At 34.7% G+C, this 10229-nt stretch overlaps 1 protein-coding gene across 2 annotated transcripts in view; it reads left to right on the top strand.

The window, feature by feature from the left end:
- Positions 1-9856, top strand: part of TRIM33 (tripartite motif containing 33) — a 130670-nt gene extending 120814 nt beyond the window's left edge. Inside the window, exons 16-20 of one of the 2 annotated variants that reach the window (XM_060625426.2) lie at positions 232-355; positions 782-856; positions 3119-3271; positions 4703-4753; positions 4833-9856. In XM_060625426.2, the coding sequence (XP_060481409.1) occupies positions 232-355; positions 782-856; positions 3119-3271; positions 4703-4753; positions 4833-5045 (616 nt within the window). In that variant the 3' untranslated portion in view covers positions 5046-9856. The remainder of the gene's footprint in view (positions 1-231; positions 356-781; positions 857-3118; positions 3272-4702; positions 4754-4832) is intronic. The other variant, XM_060625427.2, reaches the window with a different exon arrangement.
- Positions 9857-10229: the final 373 nt, after the last annotated feature.

Raw genomic sequence — 10229 nt, forward strand, 5'->3', positions numbered from 1 at the left:
TATAAAGCTTTCTAGAAAGTAATTAGTTAAAGAAAGACTGGGGAACGTTTTGGGAAGCTTTTATCATATAACTTCCCTTTATGAGGTCTGATAAGAATAGAGAGCCTCTCTTCCCCTCAAAATCCAGAAAGGAAAGAAAACAAGCTGGAGACTTAACTCTGGAGAACTGGTTTCTCTCTAGAGTGGGTTTTGTTAAAATTACATGAACTAATTGCCTGTTTCCCTCTTTAGTGGGGACTGGATATGCACATTTTGCAGAGATATTGGGAAACCAGAAGTTGAATATGATTGTGATAATTTGCAACATAGTAAGAAGGGGAAAACTGCACAAGGGTTAAGTCCCGTGGACCAAAGGGTAAGTGTCAAATAAGTTGGCTATATTATTAGGGATTCTGTAGTTAATGTGGCTGTGCACCTCCAGATTACCTAGGTAATCTATAAAATTTTGTACAAAATATTGTATGTTGCTTTTATGACTCCTTTGCATTTGTATAGTCAGTAGTAAATAAATTACCTTAGTCTTCATCTAAGAGCAAAACCACTGTATCTTCGATAAATTCATTTAAAGTAGAACAGATGAAGACAGTTTCAAAACTAAATTGGAAACAAGACAGTTTGCTTCAGTTATGTGTATTTAGTTAGATAAGTCAATAGGTAGGAGGCATATGTGTTCAGCTTATTGTAATAATACTTTGTAGTGATAAAGTTCTTTTACTCAAGAATATCTATCTTATTAGGGGAAAAACTATTTCATGAGTTTTCCTTTCTTTTTTGGGGCCAGAAATGTGAACGTCTTCTGCTTTACCTCTATTGCCATGAATTAAGTATTGAATTCCAGGAGCCAGTTCCTGCTTCGGTGAGTTGTTTACTTTAGGAAATCCTTGGTGAAGAAGCCCAGTGTAAGACTTAAGAATGAGGGCTCTGGCCCTAAAACTTCTTGTCTCAGGCTTCTTGAATAATTTCCTCAACACTTCCAAGGTTCAAGTTTTCTAATATTATTTCTTACCCCATTTGGATGTTCCAAGGACATATATGATACCTTTATAGAATGATTTTAGCAAGTACCTGATAATGTTGTAAGTACTAACCTGAAATTTTGAGAGAGCGAGGGAGCACAAGTGGGAGAGAGGGGCAGAGGGAGAGAGAGTGAATCTTAAGCAGGCTCCATGCTCAGTGCAGAGCCTGACATGGAGTTCAATCCCACGACCCTGCAATCACAGACCGAGCTAAAATCTAGTCGTTCGCTCAACTGACCGAGCCACCCAGGCACCCCAGTATGAAAATTTATTAGCACTAAATGGATATGAGACTTGTTAAAATTGCACTTTATTTATTAAAATTTCTGTGTGCTGTCGTGAAAACTTAATGAATTTAATTTCCGTGTCCTCTTTTACTTTTAAGATGGACGTAAAGGGATATAGGTATGATGGAAAGAATCTTAGATCAAGCGTCAGAAGACTTCTCCCAGTTCTGTCATCAAACTTGGGGGGAAATTACATAATTTTCTGCCTCAACCTTTTTTTTTTTTTTTAATTTTTTAGAGAGCGAGCACAAGCAGGGGGAAGGACAGAGAGAGAGAGAGGGAGAGGGAGACACAGAATCTGAAACAGGCTCCACGCTCTGAGCGGTCAGTGCAGAGCCTGATGTGGGACTTGAACCCAAGAACCGTGAGATCATGACCTGAGCCAGAGTCAGATGCTTAACTGACTGAACCGCCCTTGCCTCTACTTTTTTAAACATACAGTGGGAATATTGGACTACATTTCTAAAACTCCAGTTCTGTGATTCTAGGCTCTGTACCTTGGGGAGAAAATAGCCTCTGTATATTAGTTTGAATAAAACTATAAAATTGAATCTTTCACAGTGGCTCTTATCTTTTGAAGATAAGCCCTCTTTTATGAACAGTCAAGATTAGGAAGACTGGAAATTTTGCAAGTCAGTGCTCTTTATCTTAAAGGAGACTGTAAGGAATAAAAGCTCTAAAGGAATATCTGGGGTGGTCAGTGCTTCACAAATGGAATGAGAATATGCTACACACATTTTATTTGCTTACCATCAGTTGAATTAAGATATTATTGAATACCAGGTCTGTTATAGAATATTAAATACTAGACTTGTTAACTGGGTAGGCTCAGAAATGAATTTATTATTTAAAAAAAATTTTTTTAGGGTTTTTAAATTTATTTTTGAGAGAGGGAGAGACAGGGAGGGGCAGAGGGAGACACAGAATCCAAAGCAGGCTCCAGACTCTAGGCTCTGAGCTGTCAGCACAGAGCCGCACACGGGGCTCCAGTTCAGGAACTGTGAGATCATGACCTGAGCCAAAGTGGGACACGTAACCAACTGAGCCAGTCAGGTGCCCCTCAGAAATGAATTTTAAGGCACCAAAGACCTAGACACAAGGAAGATATTTTGTGCAAATTGTATTCATCTGATACTAGGACGTTTGTCTTCAAGTTCAGGAACGTTACTGTAGAAAATAACTTTCAAACACTTCTTTTCATGAACTGTTTAAACAGCTTCTCCAAATTCACTTGTTTCCCAAGGATACAAAGTTTTGGCAAAAAGTTGGGGCCAGAACTCTCCCTGGCATGATCACTAAAGGGTTAATAAAATTTTTATTGTGTTATTTACAGTTTTTCTCCTTCTCTTGTTTTATGTTCAGAGTTCTTTGTGATAAAGTTATAGCCTCTCAAAGATGTTTAATAATAATAATATATTTTGTAATCTTTTTAATTTTCTTTCCTATTTAAAAAAAAACAACAAAAAAAACCTCTTCAGGTGTCCTAAAATTCTGATGAGCCAGATGTGTCCTTAATAGGACTTGTTGGCTACCCTTACTGATTGCTTTCTTTCCAAATCTCCTTACTAAAGATAGAGCTTTGGGGCCTTCACTAACCATTAAGACTGCCACATATTCTGAATATGATTTGATTTTTATGATACATGATTGGGGCAAAAGATGTAAAAGTACATTCACTGTACCCAAAATTTGCAAGCAGCTGGCTCAATAATTAACATATTTTTCCCCTAAAATCAATAGGCTATGCATTTTTAAATAAAACTGTTTGGCATTTTTGGAGAATCCTCATCTATCCTTATTTATTTGTTTGTTTAGATACCAAACTACTATAAAATTATAAAGAAACCAATGGATTTATCCACCGTGAAAAAGAAGCTTCAGAAAAAACATTCCCAACACTACCAAAACCCAGATGACTTTGTGGCTGATGTCCGTTTGATCTTCAAGAACTGTGAAAGGTTTAATGAAGTATGTTAGCTTCCAAACTATAAAGTCTTGGATTATTAGGTTTTTTTGGGGGGTGGAGGGTGGGGGGTTGTTTTATTTTATTTTTCTTGGGAAGAGATTTTTCTAATTTGATTCAAAAAATTTTTTTCTGCTGCAATCAGAAGTAAAATTTGGTTGCATCCACACCTCCAAAGAAGAAAGTTTACTGTGTATAATTAGATAAGTTAAGAATATTAGTGGATATTCCTTTTTGAACAAGTTGAGAATTGAGATATACAAGTATAGAAAGGAATATATACTTATAGTTAAGTGTATTTTATGGGAAATGATTATAAACAGCCTATATTTGGGGTACATTTAGGATGGGCATTTGTACTGGTTCCTCTGATTTTATTATTAATGTAGGTTAATAATGTTAATCTATTAGATGTAGAACCCTAAAATCATAAACTCATCTCTGGTGGCTCATCTTGAATAGTAGCCCAGAGTATATGATGTTGAGTTTTCTGATCTCAGCAATATGACTTTCATTAACTTTGGTCATACATTTTTTTGAAGAAACAGATGAACTGTCCTTGAGAAAAACTGTGATATGTGACTCTTTCAAAGAAACTGTTTTGTTTTCTTTGGGAAAAATCAGGTCTCTTATTGTTAAGGAAGATTTTCATAATTCTAGGAGAAAAAAATGGAATTGGATAAGAATCTACAAAATCTTTCAAAAGATTATAGAGTATCTTCTTTATTGCTGATGAAATTTGGGTGCCATATGACTATTACTAAAAGTACTTGAATCAGTTAAAGTATACTCATAGCTGCCTCTGGAAATATCTAGATGACCTTTTTAAAACTTGTAAAAAAAAAAAAAAAATCCCTATAGGTCAAAAGTATAGTATAGCAATATACCACAGAGAGTATAGTAACACCTTACTTGAAGTTTAATACAGTCCTAAGTTTTGTGTCTTACTTTCTAATCAGGTAGATTATTTTCCAGTAAATTGCTTTCGGGAATTATAGGCAACCCTTTCGAGGAAGAAGATACATTTTATCTGCTTTAGTAATAGTTAAATAATTTATGATTAACAAATTGCCATACAGATAGAATTCTGATAGGTGGTTTGTTGATGGTTTGACAGTTTTTAAAAAGCAACATTTCTTATGTTACTTGTTTTTTGGTTTTAATTACATTGATGTATTTGGTCCAGGTCCATTTCAGATTGACTTTATTAATTCTGAATTTGAGACAGTTTTTACGGTTTCACAGTAGCTTTAGCACCAGAACTTTGTAAAGAAAGCGGTTCCATGTTCTGTAGTATTTTAGAAAGCACTTAATCTGGTTATAGCAATTTGTTCCCCCTAGTATGGCTGACTTTCGTCGCCAATCCTATGCAGTTTTATAACTTTAGAAAGGATTATAATTTCCCTTTTTTTTTTTGACTCTGGTATCCTTTTTAGATGATGAAAGTTGTTCAAGTTTATGCAGAAACACAAGAGATTAATTTGAAGGTAAGCTTTTCAGACCATGCAAACTTGGTGAAGGAATATGCATTACCAATAGGTGAATATTCCTATCTTTTGCTTGCAGGCTGATTCAGAAGTAGCTCAGGCAGGGAAAGCAGTTGCATTGTACTTTGAAGATAAACTCACAGAGATCTACTCAGACAGGACCTTCGCACCTTTGCCAGAGTTTGAGCAGGAAGAGGATGATGGTGAGGTAACTGAGGACTCTGATGAAGACTTTATACAGCCCCGCAGAAAACGCCTAAAGTCAGATGAGAGACCAGTACATATAAAGTAAAATGACATGAACTTAACTAATTGTTTTAAGGAAAAAAAAAAAAAGAAAAAACCCTTTTATTTAAGTGTTGCCGGAATATCCTGCCTACAGTGGGCACCTCCTTGAAGAAGCTGATAGCTCTTACACAGTATTAGATTGAAGTAATGGACAGAAATCACTTCTTGTCAAGAAAGGGGGGAGACAACTCTATTTGCAATTTCAAAAGAAAAACAAAAAGGAAAAGCAAAGTGATTTGAAGATTTCTGTTACGAAAGAGGGTGGTTCTTTAGAATGGTAGATACTGGTCATCATGTGCTATTGATTGGTGCAGGATACTGGGTGTACAAGTAAATACTTGATGGTCCTGTTGCTCGTGTCTGTTTGGACAAGAGCATACAGTTATTAAAAACAGCTTTCATGCTCCCCTTCCACACACGTACATACTGGTTTGTTTTCTAATTAAAATCAAAGTTACTCAGATTCCACTTTGATGTCAGTGCAGATGTGCATTGAATCATGCCATTATATTTGTTCTCACTTTGATGCTGTTGGGCCTTAGTTTTTATATTGGTTTAAAGAACTCAACGGCAGTTTTATTTTCTATTTATACTTAGAGTCTAGGAAACATCATCAATCATCATTTAATCAGTTTTAATGGTCTGCTGAAATAAATATGGTAACTTTTCAGTGGCTGATCACGTGGTAGTCATTTCCAGAAAAACCCTTCCACAGAATTGCACTTCCCAGTCGGATCATCCGATCGTACAGTTACTCCCATCAAAGGTGGAATGTTTGTTTCAAAATTAATGTAGTTTTCATTTAAATTTGCTTGAGAAGGTGACAACTGGCTCTTACCCAGTCTTCCTTCGTATCAGTTTTCTGATAGACCACTATTGGCAAACAGTAATCTGTCAACTACCAAATGTGTAAAATTTTCTGTATTTCACTTTGTCTTATTTGTAAATAGTGAACTAAAACTTCTGGCAGATCAGCAACATTTGCTGAGCCTGTTTTTTAAGCTAATGTGTATTCTTACTAATGTTCCTATCAAGAATGGATTTGTAATATATGCTGTCTATTTCTAATGTTCACATTCATATTTTGAGGTTCTATCTTATTTTAATAGAGAACAGACTTCTCAGAAAATCTTCAGAAGCAGCTTATTATTAAATATCAAACTATTGAAATAAACCCGGTGGGGTTAGATTACTCATCTGTCCACCAAGTGGGACATTTGCATGGACTGGGGGCTTAACGGACTTAGAAGAGGCCTGTAAGTAAATCCTGAAAATGAGCCAATCCCCACTTGAATGGTTACTGGAGTAAACCCACCTTTACTACCCTGCGTTCAGCACCCGAGGCAGATAAACCACCTTGGCTCGGTTTTGTTTTTCTTCTCTTCATTTGTGATGCTCAGATCCAAGATGTGTGTTCTAGACTGTGTATGGGCTTCTCTTTTGTTGGATTAAAAAAGTTAGTCCTACTTTTGTATGGACACCTTAGAGTATAAAGTGACCAAAATAGAAGACTTGCCATTAGATATTTTTCAGACGTCAGCAGATTTGTGGCAAATCATTTGCCTTTTTAAAAATTCAGCTTATGCAGTTCAGACAGTAGACTACTCAGTAAAAATTATTTGACATAACTGTCTAAGAGGTAAATATTTTTTAGTGCATATTGAATCAAATAAAGTGCTCTAAAGAAATTATTATACAAATTCCTTTGGGTTGTTTTTCTTTTCTTAACAAATGTTGGGGGTAAACATGGATATTATTCAGGCCTTCTGATGGTGTATTTAAGCAGTATTGATTTAATAATACTGCTGTTGATTTACTTCATTCTGTGGCTTCCTTTTAGCTTCTCTTTCAGTTTTGTTAGAAGTTAGGCTTTAGAACCTACACCGAACTGTTTTATCATTTTACTCAAATTTCAGGTTCTTAAGAAGAATTGTCTTATAAGGGAGAATTGTTTAAAAATGCTTTATTTATGTGCATTTCCCTCTTTCCCACAGCATTTATGATTTCAGTTTATCAGGAGACGTATCTAAGGGCACAGTTTTGGAAAGTGATGAGTAGCAGTATAACTTCCTTTGGTCCATCCATTGATTTCTAGTATTTTATACTTGCTCTTCAGATGAATCTTTTTCATGATTCTTAGATAAGTCTTTTATATAGGTTCTACCAATGGAGGAGAAACTAAAGTTTAAATATTTATTTCTTGATATTTGGGGCCTTAAAAGATAATGTGTTCCCTTTGAAGTTTTTCATGTTACGTGGAATTTTTGTTTTTTGTTTTTTTTAAGATTGGTTTTTAAAAAGCCACTTTATTGTCAGCATTTAATAGGCTCCATTTCTGTTAATGGAAGGCAATTCATACTACTGAGGATTTACTATGAAGTAAATAACTATCAGCAAACCACCGTTTAAATGAAGGTGTTCAGTTTAGATTTCACTGAAATTTTTTTCTTGTACGTTGATCTCTGTGTTCCTACCTAATTTGTTCAGCCACTAATATAACTGTTAAAAAGTATAAAAACTTACATTGACATTCAGATATCTTACATGTTATTCTATTAATTTATGTCTCAAAAAAGTAAACATTGAATATCAGTTCCTGAAGGCAGTTTGTTTTGATACTCTTTGCATTTGTTATCCTTTGTTAAAAAACAGTACTTTAGATTTGGAGATGTTAAATGTTTCCTTAAAAAAGATTGCAAAGTTTTGCAATACCTGAGTTCCCGTCTCCCATCAGAACACTAAGAATAAAGTGTTCCTCAGTCTGTTCTGCTGGCCTAAATTTGCATTATTTTTTATTTATTTTATTTTTTTTTAGCATTTGGCTCAGCTGATTCACTGAGTAAAGGAATTGTTTTGCAAGGTGAAACATGTACGTGTTCCAAAGTATGGTTAAGTTGTAGGTCATGCTCTATATTACCACAGATCATTACCACAGAGATGATAAGGTATTGGATCCCCTGTTGAAATTATTCTTTTTGGAATCAACAAGGTACTTTCTGATTTCTATGTCTTATATAAGAGAATTTTAAATAATATTAAAGTCAGTTAATTCTTTTTGTTGTAACACTTTTTGAGGTTTTTAGTTAATCCAAAGAAATAATGCTTTTAAATAGAAGCAAAAGGTTTATAGTGTGCAAATTGTAGATTTATCAATTACCTCAGCAGGTATCCTGCCATGTAATTATTAGTGATTAGTGTTAATAAGCCAGTAGATTTAGGTCTTCTGACTGTGCCCTTGGATTTTGGCCTACTATCTTTATTCAATAATCTCTTAGTATCCACAATGGGAGTAGATGCTGTGGCCCTCTCTCCCTTGGCCTTTTAAGTCCCTTACCCATTCCCCCTCATATAAAACACAGGAAGTATAAAAATCTCATTTCTTGTTGAAGTCAGCACTGCTTATTTGCATACTCCGCATTGGATCGGTGAGTAGTTTTATAAAATCCACCCACCCCAACTCTCCTAATCAAAACAATCAAATTCTTAATTCATACCGTCTGTATTAATAATCTGCTGAAGATGATCCAAGGTTTTCAAAGTGTATCAGTTTAATCTTGAACTGAACCTTGATGCTTTCTTTTTCTTTTTCTCTCAGTTCTCTCCTCCTCGATAAAGCAATAACACTGCTTTAAGTCTGTTGCCTGATAGGCATGTCATAGTCCTCTCCCGGATGGTGATTTTATAGGAAAGTTTGTATGCATATCACCCAGTCTATCTTTTAAAAAGTAAGAAATTTAAATGTATGCTGGAGCTTACGACAATATATTGTGGCATTTTATTTTAAAAATTGGGGAAAGTTGCATATTTTTTTAAAAGTAGGTATTTGAGTAAAAAAAAAATTGAAGGTACTTTTTTAAGAAAAAAAAATTTATATGCCACAGTTTACATAGACATTTCAGATTTCAACATGTACTCTTGGATATAATGGTTTCTTTTACTTGGGCCAAAATGCATGTAAAGCATATCTTTCATCTTAGTTCCTTGTGTTTGCCTCCGTGGTCTTTTATATATTTTTTATTGTAGCTGAGAAAGTTATCTTCAAAAACAGTCAATTTGGATATATTTGTCACGATCATACTACAAAATGTACAAAATTAAGTTTGGCCCTTTTCTAGCAAGTAATCTTTAAAGTTAAAAATGCTGTTCTTTTAAGTTCACCAAATTCGTATGTGGGAAGGCACTGAGATGATTTTGTAAGTGCCACTGCAATATGCCCTTTCAGGTGTGGCCTAATTTCCAGTCTTAAGAAGGAAGTGCTTGTCTGCTCCTGGTCTGAAAAATGTAGGCATTTACTATGTTTTAAATCACAGTGAAACATGTATATAAGCCTATAAAAACGGTATGTGCAATCTGAAAGCCTGTTAATTTTCTATGTAGACATACACACGAAAGGGTTAAAATCACAGCCTTACTAGTTCCTTGCTTCCAGTATTTCAACTGGTCTCCTCCCCTCATTATTATTATTATTATTACTACTACTATAACTACTATTATTTTTGCACATAACTAACTACCCTTCAATGATTCTTAAAGAAAAGTGCTGTTTCTGTGGTATTGTATTCTCTAAATAATCATATTTAATTTTTTAAAACAAGGTTGCAGTTTCTAATTGTTCCGTTCCTGTGTTTTTTGCTGGTGTGTATTAAAAGCAAGATTTTCTTTTTCATGGTTATTTAATACATTAGCTACCTGTAAATATTTCTTGTTATAATGCTCTGGAATGTGTTGTAGAAGTTGTATTAGATTAGTTTAAAGCCTTGTTTGAAAGCCACATTGTTTTGGTTATTTCTATTAAATTAGAAAATTGAAAAAGTTTGCAAATGAATTCCTTTTTTTCTTCCTTTTTGAGTTGAGATTTAGTCATTTAAATATATTTGAAAAATGTGTACTGTGTGCCAGGCACTGGAGTTATAGAAGTGAAAAAATCAAACACAGTCCCTGCCTTCACAAGCACTTAGACTCTATATGAGACTGATGAGTGCTCTGATCGGGATCAACACAGAAAAGAGTAGGAACACATGGGACAGGATCTAACACCTAAGTTCATTGGTTGGTGAAGCGATCTCTTTCACTCATAAAAATGTGATGACGGTGGACCAGGCAAAGAGAGAGTGAAAAGAGAATAAAATATAGAGAAGTCTGAAAATGAAAGGGAATATGTATAGAAGTTCATTTGGAGCAGAGCGTA

This window comes from Panthera onca, chromosome C1 (assembly GCF_046562875.1).
Source record: "Panthera onca isolate mPanOnc1 chromosome C1, mPanOnc1 haplotype 2, whole genome shotgun sequence".
Taxonomy (NCBI): Eukaryota; Metazoa; Chordata; class Mammalia; order Carnivora; family Felidae; genus Panthera; species Panthera onca.